At 37.6% G+C, this 14,717-nt stretch overlaps 2 protein-coding genes across 4 annotated transcripts in view; one reads left to right on the top strand and one right to left on the bottom strand.

The window, feature by feature from the left end:
• Positions 1–1,946: 1,946 nt before the first annotated feature.
• On the top strand, positions 1,947–11,739 carry LOC110442582 (mitochondrial chaperone BCS1-like). Its single transcript, XM_021486263.1, has 5 exons — positions 1,947–2,026; positions 4,342–5,111; positions 5,588–5,743; positions 9,794–9,911; positions 11,392–11,739. The coding sequence occupies exons 2-5, from the start codon at positions 4,379–4,381 to the stop codon at positions 11,645–11,647; spliced, it is 1,263 nt and encodes a 420-aa protein (XP_021341938.1). The 5' UTR covers positions 1,947–2,026; positions 4,342–4,378; the 3' UTR covers positions 11,648–11,739.
• Positions 11,731–14,717, bottom strand: part of LOC110442581 (serine/threonine-protein kinase VRK1-like) — a 19,697-nt gene continuing 16,710 nt past the window's right edge. For 2 of the 3 annotated variants that reach the window (XM_021486260.1, XM_021486262.1), the window contains 2 exons: positions 14,173–14,533; positions 11,731–12,936 (listed from right to left, as the gene is read on the bottom strand). In XM_021486260.1, coding sequence (XP_021341935.1) covers positions 12,863–12,936; positions 14,173–14,533 — 435 coding nt within the window. In that variant the 3' untranslated portion in view covers positions 11,731–12,862. Of the gene's footprint in view, positions 12,937–14,114; positions 14,534–14,717 lie in introns of all 3 variants that reach the window. The other variant, XM_021486261.1, reaches the window with a different exon arrangement.

Below are 14,717 nucleotides of genomic sequence, written 5' to 3' on the forward strand. Positions count from 1 at the left end.
ATCACGCTTGAGATTTTAACCTGATCTAATTGCGGGGCAATAACATTACACGTCAGCCGGCGGGGACTCACCTACAGCATTACACAGAGCTTGTTAATGATATTAAAGCAGGTCCTGTTATTGCGAGCACACAGTTTATAGGCCTACTTATCTATTTGTTTAATTATCACCTTTTCCCACCTTAAAATATAAGCTAAAAGTGCAAAGCTGATGATTGCTGGGGATAACACTACTATACCTGAAAGGGAAGGTTTTATGTAGGTAAGTAAAACTGTATGTATCGCCCACGCTACTGACTTTTTACGATACCATCGACACATAATATAAGCGCGCTGGGTAAAAAACTGAATGAAAAATATTGACTAAGAAACGTTACTGGTCCATTAGGTGCCATTAATAAAACATATTGTAGATGTGTCTGTCGGATAGAACCAACATTATATCGTAGATGTGTGTTTCGGATAGAAGCACACCCACGCTCCCACAGTCAATTCACCAGAGAACCAATCTACCCTATATCTACCGAGAAATGAAACTTATGAAGTAATTACGCTAATCAGAAAATAGTACACATTTTTGTGTGGGTGTTGTGAGTCCTGAATGAAATTAATTAGTTAATGTAGTGCTCTTGGTAACTGAGACACTGTTACAGTGGACCGAAATGTTTAGCCTCTGAATGCCGCGTCATTTCAGTTAGAAATATCCGTGTTTATATAAACTAGCTGACACATTTTCTGGTGTTTTTTTTATTTGCTTTGTGCTCATTTATTTTCTTCTAAACTGTTCCGTGAAACACATCCGAGAGCTGAATTCGGCAGGTTTGCAATTATTTTTTCCATACGTCATTAATTGTTTGGGGTAGTATTCAATAAACATCGTCCCTGCATCACTATCATTTCGTCTTTCACCGGCGGACAAATTGAGACTTAGATCAGCCGACAGGTGAAAATCATATTCTACCATCGAAATAACAGGTATATATCTTTATTGATATTGTATCATTATAATAGTAATGACATGTGTGAGAAACAAAAAGTGTGAAGCCCGATCCGTTACACTCAGCTTGGGTAATTTTGTGCATTTTAAAAAAGAGAAACGATATAGCAGTCTGTAAAATAAAACATAAAGACTGAAATGTTCTGTTTACTAGTAGAGGGGAGGTAACTGGTGTAACAAGTGATGGCAATACCATCCCTGATACTGTCTGCTCAGGGATGTGCAGTACACATTCCTGTGTCTGCCTAAGCGTTATATTCGTTTATCTTTCAACAAGTTGACTTAATATAAAATATTTTATGATATGTGCAGCTTTGATATAAATATTATAGGTAAACAATTAAATTATATACAGAGATGAATAAATAGTTTGTCTATCCAGGGATGTGTAGTGTTATAGTGGTACCCCATTGTTTCTTGTGATAGCCCATTGTTATAGTGATAACCCATTGTTATAGTGATAGCCCATTGATATAGTGATAGCCCTGTAGTCCACTACACATCCCTGGTCTATCACTTCTATCCGAAAGTCGATCATAAAATAATCTTAATAATCAATGACATCACCAGCCTATTAAATTAACGCTATCAGTTAACGCAGGTTAAATCGATACAACCGGTGAATGCTGTTTTGTGAGTATTTAAATGTGATTTGTTAATAGTTCGTCTACTGTATAGTATAGATTTAAATTTGACAGGAAGAACCAGGTTTTAAAACTCTGTATTTTATGACTTTAATGATTTTAATTACAATGTCTATTCAGGTACATAATGAAAAGCATCAGTAGCAGTTATTTTTCACGAGTTATATGGTCAGGACTCGTTATGTTGGATATATGTTGGAATATGTAGCAAAAATACTTTTGCCAAGCAAATTCACTTCAACCTCATCTTTTCATTCCTAGAGAAATTCACGTAAATATGGAGTTGCGTGCCCTTATGTTATTAACAGTCGCTAGACGTCTCTTGATTTCAATATGGCTGCGCCCTTGAGTACCAGCGTGAAACGGAACGTTATTTTATGTTACTTGTAAGAAAACGATATTTACTGAATATGTCACATTCATATTGTTAAACATTATCATATACTAACGAAAATGTTTCATAAATCAACCTATACAAATAAAGAGACAAAATACTTTTTTAAATGTTTCCCTAGGAAAACTATCCTACCATCACTGACCTTACAATAACTAATGAGGGTATTAGGAAATTACTATCCAACCTCAACAGAAACAAATCTCCTGGTCCAGACAATATAAGCCCTAAAATTCTCCAGGAACTATCAGATGAATTATCACCTATCCTCACTATTTTGTTTAATCATTCCCTAAACACAGGAGTTGTCCCCTCTGATTGGAAAATCGACATATATCTCTGGAACATATAGTTGTCAGTCATATAATGTCTCATGCAGATGAATACAATATAATGTCCCCCCTCCAAAACGGTTTTCGGCATTCAAGATCTTGCGAAACTCAGCTCTTTGAATTTATAGATGATGTATCAAAAAATGTACAAAATGGCAAATTTTCAAAAGCTTTTGATAAGGTCAGCCATTCTTTGTTGGTAAGCAAGCTGAATCACTATGGTTCAGGAGGTAGGTCAACACCTGGATCAAATCTTTTCTAAGTGACAACACAGTCTGTCGTCTTGGAGGGAGGAAAGTCTGAGTATGTCGCAGTGGCCATGGAGTCGGGAATCCCTCAGAGGTCGTTCCTTGGACCAAGTCTCTTTTCATATTATATAAACGACATCCCTGTTGGACTCTCATCATCTATTCGTCTATTCGCAGACGACACTATGGTGTACTTGACTGTTGTCAACAAGGAGGACGCAGCAATCCTCCAATCCGATCTGCTTAAACTTGAAACGTGGGAAGAAAAATGGAAAATGGTCTTTCACCCAGATAAGCGCTCTGTTCTTTCAATCTGCCGTAACAATAAATCCTGTCCTTAATAACTATACTCTCCACAATCACACACTTGAACATTTTGATAAGGCAAAGTACTGAGGAATCACATTGCAACAAGACCTTAAATGGGAGTCCCATATAAATAACATCACTAGGAAAGCAAATAAGACCCTGGGCTTCCTGAGAAGAAATTTTAAAATAAGCTGCAGGATCATTAAAGAACAGGCTTATAAGTCACTCGTCCGTCCATCTCTAGAGTATTCATCTCCTGTCTGGGACCCACACCTAAAATGTGATATTGAAAAATTAGAAATGGTACAGAGAAGGTCTGCACGCTATGTCACCAACAAATTTCATAACACCTTTAGCGTTGGTGACATGTTATTAGATCTTGGTTGGCGCAGTCTTCAGGCCAGACGTGAAGATGCACGGCTCTCCATGTTATACAAAATTACCCATAACTTTCAGTCCAGCAGAACACTCTTACACCCCAAACACGACAGGCCTGATTCTCTCACTCATACTCCTACCAAACACTTCATTCCAGAACTACCTGTAGACAAAAAACCTCCGAAGAACCATCTGTGACTGGAATAAACTGCCGTCTGTTACCGTAGAGTGTAAGACAACTGACTCCTTCAAAGCTGCCCTCCTATCTGCTCAATATTAAACAACTTCACTCCCCCATCCTTTTCCTTCGCAGATCTCCGACATAACCTTCAACTAGATGAAGTAGGTCAGTATACGGGAGAAGAAGAAGTAGGATTGATACAGGACAGCTATATTTGGACCTAAACTAAGGTGTTCAGAGTAATTTTACATGCTGTAGATCTACTTTCGGTAAAAATGACACCCCAATGATCATATACTAGTATATATAAAATATATGAATATATAAAATTACTCTGACCACCTTAGTTTAGGTCCAAATATAGCTGTAACAAATTCTCAGGTCCCTGTGAATGGTACCTGTGTCCTGTATCAATCCTACTTCTTCTCCTGTATACTGACCTACTTCATCTAGTTGAAGATATTGAGTGATAAGTTTCTGAACCCAACAAGTTGAAAAAGTGAAATAAAAGGATTAGAGGAAACTTGGCAGTGTGCTTAACGTTGTTTATAAACAAAGTTTAGATATCACTTCACCTATTATCCATCGGTGAAATATTTTGTCAAAACTTTTTATTTGTATGAAAATCAAATGTGACATTTGATTACTTTGTGCACACAAAAATGTTGAAGGAAATCATTTCAAAATAAACCATTAACTTCTGAAAGATAACCTAAAAAAGTAATGAGCAGAAGGATGTCTTGTATCATATTCGATCAAAGTATTCTAGAAATAATATATATTTTATATGAATAATTTATTTAAACCAGCTGAACCAAAGAATGTAGATTTCATTTAATTTCTCATCTATATTTTTAAGATATGATTGAGTGAGCCGAGTACTGCCAACTTTAAGTATGGGTTTGATGGAAATGGCCTCGTCCCTTACGGACAATCCCTACTTCGGTGCTGGAGCAGGGTTGTTTGGACTGGGATTTGCCACGGCTGTGTTGAAGAAAGGCACCCAGGTGAGCATGATTATGTTCAGGAGACACTGCATGATGAGTATGGAGGTGGTTAGTAAGGACAAGTGTTATGACTGGTTACTTAACTGGATCACATTACGAAGCACACGAACCCAGCACCTCAGTGTAGAAACCACTTTTACTCAATCTGAGACTGGCCGGATCCGTACGCACTTTGACTTTGTTCCTAGTCCAGGTTCTCACTTCATTGTCCACAAATCAGCATGGATCCGTGTGGAACGAACCAGAGAAAAGCAAATGCTTGACATGCATAGAGGTGTACCCTGGGAATCTGTAACCCTGACTGCATTTGGTCGTGACAGAAATATATTTTTCAGTATTCTTGAGGAAGCCAAAATTCTTGCCCTCGAACAAACAGAAGGAAGGACTGTCATGTACACTGCTATGGGTGCAGATTGGCGACCATTTGGCTACCCCAGGAAGAAACGTCCCATTGGGTCAGTTGTTCTAGATAAAAGTGTTTCTGAGAGGATAATGACAGACATTAAAGAATTTACAAATAATCCTAAATGGTACATGGACCGTGGCATTCCCTACAGACGGGGCTATCTCTTGTATGGACCGCCTGGCTGTGGCAAAAGTAGCTACATAACAGCTTTGGCAGGTAAACAACACCAGCATTTCTACAGCAAACTTTTAATACAGGTATCAATAAATTGTGAAGACATGAATTCTGATACTGCTTTACAAATTTACAGATAATTAAACATCCCCAGATACCAATCAAATTTACATATTACCAGGTATTTCAGGCATTATGGTATGATATGATGTGTAATAAATAGCTATAGTATTAACAACTCAGATTCTGGTCATCTCTTGTTTTACTGTTTTACTTTAATACTGTTTTTATGATACATGTTTTACAAAGCGAGATCCAAACTCATTATGCACAGTGAAAAGAGATTTAAAAAGAAAAAGACCTTTTCTTTTTTTGTTATTAACCAGAGGAGGTGCAAAATTACTAGCGTATCCTTATGAAAAGTAAAATTTTCATTTCTAAAATAACTTAACATCATAAATGAAATATTACATCTAACATTTCTTTTTTGAGCTGAGGTTTTGATTATGCATTACCAGGTGAGCTGGACTTCAGTATATGTGTGATGAACCTGAGTGAGCGAGGAATGTCAGATGACCGTCTGAACCACCTACTGACCACTGCCCCGGAACAAAGCATAGTCCTTTTAGAGGATGTGGATGCTGCTTTCCTAAATAGGGACTTAGCTCAGGAGAGTAAGTATTGACTGCTTAATGAGTACTGACCACACAACAAGTATTGACCACTAAATGTGTACTGACCACACAACAAGTATTGACCACTAAATGTGTACTGACCACACAACAAGTATTGACCACTAAATGTGTACTGACCACACAACAAGTATTGACCACTAAATGTGTACTGACCACACAACAAGTATTGACCACTAAATGTGTACTGACCACACAACAAGTATTGACCACTAAATGTGTACTGACCACACAACAAGTATTGACCACTAAATGTGTACTGACCACACAACAAGTATTGACCACTAAATGTGTACTGACCACACAACAAGTATTGACCACTAAATGTGTACTGACCACACAACAAGTATTGACCACTAAATGTGTACTGACCACACAACAAGTATTGACCACTAAATGTGTACTGACCACACAACAAGTATTGACCACTAAATGTGTACTGACCACACAACAAGTATTGACCACTAAATGTGTACTGACCACACAACAAGTATTGACCACTAAATGTGTACTGACCACACAACAAGTATTGACCACTAAATGTGTACTGACCACACAACAAGTATTGACCACTAAATGTGTACTGACCACACAACAAGTATTGACCACTAAATGTGTACTGACCACACAACAAGTATTGACCACTAAATGTGTACTGACCACACAACAAGTATTGACCACTAAATGTGTACTGACCACACAACAAGTATTGACCACTAAATGTGTACTGACCACACAACAAGTATTGACCACTAAATGTGTACTGACCACACAACAAGTATTGACCACTAAATGTGTACTGACCACACAACAAGTATTGACCACTAAATGTGTACTGACCACACAACAAGTATTGACCACTAAATGTGTACTGATCACACAACAAGTATTGACCACTAAATGTGTACTGACCACACAACAAGTATTGACCACTAAATGTGTACTGACCACACAACAAGTATTGACCACTAAATGTGTACTGACCACACAACAAGTATTGACCACTAAATGTGTACTGACCACACAACAAGTATTGACCACTAAATGTGTACTGACCACACAACAAGTATTGACCACTAAATGTGTACTGACCACACAACAAGTATTGACCACTAAATGTGTACTGACCACACAACAAGTATTGACCACTAAATGTGTACTGACCACACAACAAGTATTGACCACTAAATGTGTACTGACCACACAACAAGTATTGACCACTAAATGTGTACTGACCACACAACAAGTATTGACCACTAAATGTGTACTGACCACACAACAAGTATTGACCACTAAATGTGTACTGACCACACAACAAGTATTGACCACTAAATGTGTACTGACCACACAACAAGTATTGACCACTAAATGTGTACTGACCACACAACAAGTATTGACCACTAAATGTGTACTGACCACACAACAAGTATTGACCACTAAATGTGTACTGACCACACAACAAGTATTGACCACTAAATGTGTACTGACCACACAACAAGTATTGACCACTAAATGTGTACTGACCACACAACAAGTATTGACCACTAAATGTGTACTGACCACACAACAAGTATTGACCACTAAATGTGTACTGACCACACAACAAGTATTGACCACTAAATGTGTACTGACCACACAACAAGTATTGACCACTAAATGTGTACTGACCACACAACAAGTATTGACCACTAAATGTGTACTGACCACACAACAAGTATTGACCACTAAATGTGTACTGACCACACAACAAGTATTGACCACTAAATGTGTACTGACCACACAACAAGTATTGACCACTAAATGTGTACTGACCACACAACAAGTATTGACCACTAAATGTGTACTGACCACACAACAAGTATTGACCACTAAATGTGTACTGATCACACAACAAGTATTGACCACTAAATGTGTACTGACCACACAACAAGTATTGACCACTAAATGTGTACTGACCACACAACAAGTATTGACCACTAAATGTGTACTGACCACACAACAAGTATTGACCACTAAATGTGTACTGACCACACAACAAGTATTGACCACTAAATGTGTACTGACCACACAACAAGTATTGACCACTAAATGTGTACTGACCACACAACAAGTATTGACCACTAAATGTGTACTGACCACACAACAAGTATTGACCACTAAATGTGTACTGACCACACAACAAGTATTGACCACTAAATGTGTACTGACCACACAACAAGTATTGACCACTAAATGTGTACTGACCACACAACAAGTATTGACCACTAAATGTGTACTGACCACACAACAAGTATTGACCACTAAATGTGTACTGACCACACAACAAGTATTGACCACTAAATGTGTACTGACCACACAACAAGTATTGACCACTAAATGTGTACTGACCACACAACAAGTATTGACCACTAAATGTGTACTGACCACACAACAAGTATTGACCACTAAATGTGTACTGACCACACAACAAGTATTGACCACTAAATGTGTACTGACCACACAACAAGTATTGACCACTAAATGTGTACTGACCACACAACAAGTATTGACCACTAAATGTGTACTGACCACACAACAAGTATTGACCACTAAATGTGTACTGACCACACAACAAGTATTGACCACTAAATGTGTACTGACCACACAACAAGTATTGACCACTAAATGTGTACTGACCACACAACAAGTATTGACCACTAAATGTGTACTGACCACACAACAAGTATTGACCACTAAATGTGTACTGACCACACAACAAGTATTGACCACTAAATGTGTACTGATCACACAACAAGTATTGACCACTAAATGTGTACTGACCACACAACAAGTATTGACCACTAAATGTGTACTGACCACACAACAAGTATTGACCACTAAATGTGTACTGACCACACAACAAGTATTGACCACTAAATGTGTACTGACCACACAACAAGTATTGACCACTAAATGTGTACTGACCACACAACAAGTATTGACCACTAAATGTGTACTGACCACACAACAAGTATTGACCACTAAATGTGTACTGACCACACAACAAGTATTGACCACTAAATGTGTACTGACCACACAACAAGTATTGACCACTAAATGTGTACTGACCACACAACAAGTATTGACCACTAAATGTGTACTGACCACACAACAAGTATTGACCACTAAATGTGTACTGACCACACAACAAGTATTGACCACTAAATGTGTACTGACCACACAACAAGTATTGACCACTAAATGTGTACTGACCACACAACAAGTATTGACCACTAAATGTGTACTGACCACACAACAAGTATTGACCACTAAATGTGTACTGACCACACAACAAGTATTGACCACTAAATGTGTACTGACCACACAACAAGTATTGACCACTAAATGTGTACTGACCACACAACAAGTATTGACCACTAAATGTGTACTGACCACACAACAAGTATTGACCACTAAATGTGTACTGACCACACAACAAGTATTGACCACTAAATGTGTACTGACCACACAACAAGTATTGACCACTAAATGTGTACTGACCACACAACAAGTATTGACCACTAAATGTGTACTGACCACACAACAAGTATTGACCACTAAATGTGTACTGACCACACAACAAGTATTGACCACTAAATGTGTACTGACCACACAACAAGTATTGACCACTAAATGTGTACTGATCACACAACAATTATTGACCACTAAATGTGTACTTACCACACAACAATTATTGACCACTAAATATGTACTGACCACACAATAATTATTGACCACTGAATAAGTTTCTACCACTAAGTGAGAAGGTTCAAACGCTGAAAAAGTGCTGACCACTAATTAATACTCACCAATCAAAAGATGTCCAGAGTAAGTACTGACCTGCATCTACTCATCACATCCAAAATAAACTGCCATTAGGGAACCATTCTCTTCACACAATATTTGATTTACACCAATCTATGAAACAGTCTGTCAAAGTTTCAAATTGAAGCGCTTGGATTCTGCTAATACAGATTGTTTGTATGTACACAGATCCAGTGATGTACCAGGGTATGGGCAGGCTTACTCTCAGTGGACTGTTGAATGCTATAGATGGTGTAGCATCAGCAGAGGCCCGGATCATCTTCATGACCACAAACTACATAGACAGGTGAGTTACCTTCAGGATACCAGGTCACAAACTACATAGACAGGTAAGTTACCTACAGGATACCAGGTCACAAACTACATAGACAGGTAAGTTACCTACAGGATATCAGGTCACACACTTCATAGACAGGTGAGTTACCTACAGGATACCAGGTCACAAACTACATAGACAGGTGAGTTACCTACAGGATATCAGGTCACAAACTACATAGACAGATGAGTTACCTACAGGATACCAGGTCACACACTACATAGACATGTGAGCTACCTACAGGATACCAGGTCACACACTACATAGACAGATGAGTTACCTACAGGAATACCAGGTCACACACTACATAGACAGATGAGTTACCTACAGGATACCAGGTCACAAACTACATAGACAGATGAGTTACCTACAGGATACCAGGTTACAAACTACATAGACAAGTGGGTTACCAGGCTACAAATTACATAGACAAGTGGGTTATTTAAGATTATTTACATTTCCACTGCACAGAGCCTAGATGTTTCTACCAGGCCCAATATATGTTATTTCCGTATAACATACATTGGGCTATTATGACGTTGCTTTGCTTATGACGTCATAACTGTAACGTTGGAGATTGCACTGCTCCACTGTCAACTGGTGGCTGTTCTCTGTATGGATTTACCCTGACGTTGAAACGTGTTCAGACTAATATTATATCTTTATTTCTGTGTGAACTGTAAGTTGATCAACATAAAATGTAAATATAAGTATTGGTTGTCATATTTTTGACATGCATTGGTGTATAACATACATTGGCTTACCTACATATTTAACATGGTGCACGCTAAATATGTAGGTAAGCCAATATATGTTACACACCAATGCATGTCAAAAATATGACAGCCAATCCTTAAATAACAGACCACAAACTTGAGACATATTGGGTTTATAGTGCCCATATTTATCAAACAGATTTCTGTTATTATGCAGGGGTTAGATACAGCTACCAACCATAAAGGACTTTTGGTATTACACAAAATTTGGCAGTAGATATATTTTTCTCCCCCATTTGACAGAGATATCCACACTTCCAGTCAAGGAAATATATCTGTCTTACATTAGGGCAAAGATTGGGGGATTCCCCTGTCATCACATCAACAGTGCAACGACATCATGTCAACAATAGCAAATCATGGGAGATAACGCCAATCTGCTGGAAATCATGGGAGATAACGCCAATCTGCTGGAAATCATGAAAACGTTTGGCCTTCATGCAATCACCACTTGCATTTTATGAGGGAGAAAAAGTGGGGAATGATTATATTAGTCATTATAAAAGGGTTTGGCAAGGCATCAGTAGGGATCTATGAATTGTTCTGGATCAATGGAAAATGTGTCTTGTAAATAGGCAACACTTAAGCAATTAAGGGGGACATTATTTCAAGGTTCTGCTGTTTTACATTTTCCTTGATGTATATAACACTGATCATGCCTATTAATGTTTCAGGTTGGATCCGGCTTTAATCCGACCAGGCAGAGTTGACATTAAAGAACTCATTGATTATAGCACACCCTTTCAAATGCAGCAAATGTTTCTCAGATTTTACCCCGACCAATCTCAAGAAAAAGCAGAATTGTTTTCAGAAACTGTAGAGAGTCACGGCAGGAAATGTAGTCCTGCACAGCTTCAGGGTTTGTTTCTACAGAAGAAGGATGATCCAATATCTGCCTTAAACAATACAGAACTGATCTGGTCCTCTTGAAACTTAGCAGTTTAATATAACAAATTGGTGTAAAAAAGATTGAGATGTCCAGCACATCAGTAAAAGACAATAAAAAACATATGTCTTCTTGATATTTATTTGTCATTAAAATTTGATTTGAATGTAAAAGAATTGTGACTATTTCTTGATCTCAAACATTTATAGACAATTGATAGAACCATCAATAAAGCCTTGTTCATCATCACACAGATAGCTTACCGTACTAGTACTGCATCATTTATTGCATTATTTCTTTGTTGGTTTTGTTAATAATTAATAAAAAGACAACATTACAGTTGTAGACTGCTATTATAAATGGTCCCTTTCACATGTCCCTATGTCCCTCCAGTAGATATAATTCAAACTTTATAAATTAAATGGCCCCATAATTATTGAACAAGTTAAGCTGTTGTATTGTCGCTGGAAATTCTGATGTTGCACCATGGACCAATAAGCTAAATCAATGTTGATTTCATAAAATTTAAACTCAACAAGTGCCTTTGATAATACGAAACTTCAAGAAAGTATTTATTATTTTGAATTTATAATATTGAAATCAATTATTTACTTTTCCTATTTCTAAGTATAAAATTTGAAGCAATTTAGATCCTTGAACCTGACAATAAAACCTGGATTATTGGCATTCTGTTAATATTAGAACTACTAATAGCACACAAGGAAAATAACAAACACAATTCCTTATGATAAAAAACCATCAATCTTATCAAAGTAATAATGCAAACACAATTCCTTGTGATAGAAAAACCACAGATCTATTCAAATTACAGTATAATAACAATTGTAGTTCCTTATGACAAAGAACAAGGATCTATTCAATGTAACAATGCAAACAATTCCCTACGACAGAATACACTGATACCTTTATAGCAATAACAACTGTTTGTGTACGGTATTCAGTATAAGACTTCCTCAGCTAAAACATTTATTCTTGGTTGGTCAATTGTAACAATAAAACTGGTCAGTGAAAAAGTTGTACCTAACAACAAGAACTGTTTAGTCCTTCAGACTTTTGTCTGCACCTGATCTACACAGTGTTTTAGTCCCTCTACTTTTGGAACATAAACCACAGCAGTCGCACACTGACCGGCCCAGTCTTCCTCCCGCAGGTATAAACGGGGCCATTTATAAAGGTGAAGTGGTCTCCTCACTGAGCCAGTTACCTCCCTTACATGTTACGATGCACATGGTGGGTTGTCATGGTGGCGAGGTTTGCATGCTGACATCCACTGTGGCAACTTTCCTTCTCTTCACTCGGCGCTTTGTCTTGGCTGAAAACAGAATGAATACTCTTTAAAAGATTGTTCATCACTGTTGTAATTTTACCCTTGAACCAAAATATAACACAGGCTGCAGAACTTTTACATAAAGTTAACATTATCAATGTGTATCACAGGAGGAATTCATAACGGGAGGAATTTGTTTCAAGAGGCAAGACAGCCAAAATATAATGAGTACAGTATACCAAGTCAGATCACAGGGTTATGATATCTGTCTGCTCCTTCAGCTCGAGTAGATTTCATACACTTTACATAATCTGTGGACATATAAAACTAGGCAAACGGTTTTATTTCCCCGCGTCCTTGTTAGTCTAGGATTACCGGACTAATCAATCTAAATTATGATTATTCATTTTACCTCCTACTATGACTAATCAATCATGATTTCAATGATCGATCATGGTTTTTGACCTTAACATGAAAGATTTCAAGGGTTGCTTTGATTTGGTGCAGACCTGAAAACAAATTTACAAATGCTTAGCGTATATCATTCATACCGAACAGATGAATTTCATTCCGAATGATTTAACAAACAATTTTACACATGACTTTTATCATTATCTGCATTTGATAAACATTTCTGCCTACAGCAAGGTATCTAAAAGTATCAACTAGAGTTTACCCTTTTTGGTAAATGCTTCTCTAGTTATTTTAGGATCAATTATCATCTGTTTGAGAAATAATGATGATGAATCATAGATTTTGAAGTGAATCCCAGCACTTCTATGTATCAACATTGAAATATAGTTATAGACTGCCGAGTACCAGCAGCTGATAGTTACTTGGTATGTTAAAACTTGTAGTAGAGTAGCAATAGACCCCCAAAACACCACAACATATGGAATCTGGTCTGCAGCATGAGTATATGACAACATGTAGATGTCGGTGCCAAGATACCATCAACACTTCTTTTAGATGAAGTAAGAAATACGTTTAAACTTGACTAGCAAAAAGCATGTATTATATATCAATTTTTGTTGAATATTAGTAAAGTTGACTAGAAGACTGCAGATGCTGGTGTTATGAAAGTGTGTAAAAACAATGAATACTTCATGTTAAACAGTACCATTTCTTATACATTCTTATAATGTTATATTATACTCTGGAGACGTCTACTTTGAGAAGGGATAAGGAGTGTTGATGTTTTCTAGACTTCACATGTCAGTAACCTTGAAAGTGTCTGACGACTTGAGGTCGGCGGAGGTCAGGATATCCTACATGTCCAACCTTTTTTAACAGGGGTATCCCCTTTGGCTCCTCCATTTATTACAACTGGTGACTTCATCCTCGTTGCAGCAGTTATAGGTGATTTACGAGGCCGGCCAGGAGTAATTCCCCTGGGAGATGTCACAGCTCTGGGAGATGCCGCAGCTCTTGGAGAGGTCACAGCTCTTAGAGATGCCACAGCTCTTGGAGAGGTCACAGCTCTTGGAGACTGAACCCCTGGGGTTTTCCTGCTTGGAGTTGCTGTTTTCCTCTTGGGTGTGGATTCCTTTTGCTTAACAGAGTATGTAGCTTTTGCCACAGCTTTTTGTTTAGGTTTGGAACCACCCACCGCAGGTCCTGTACTTTTTCGTTTTACTGCTTTCTGTAAACAATTCAGAACATGAATATTAGAATTCTGATATATGTATACTAGTGTGGGGAGAGGTACATATCTGAGTATAGACTGCAATGAATATTAGGATTCTGATATATGTATACCAGTGTGGGGAGAGGTACATATCTGAGTATAGACTGCAATGAATATTAGAATTCTGATATATGTATAC

The sequence above is a fragment of the Mizuhopecten yessoensis genome, unplaced genomic scaffold (assembly GCF_002113885.1).
Source record: "Mizuhopecten yessoensis strain PY_sf001 unplaced genomic scaffold, ASM211388v2 scaffold716281, whole genome shotgun sequence".
Taxonomy (NCBI): domain Eukaryota; kingdom Metazoa; phylum Mollusca; class Bivalvia; order Pectinida; family Pectinidae; genus Mizuhopecten; species Mizuhopecten yessoensis.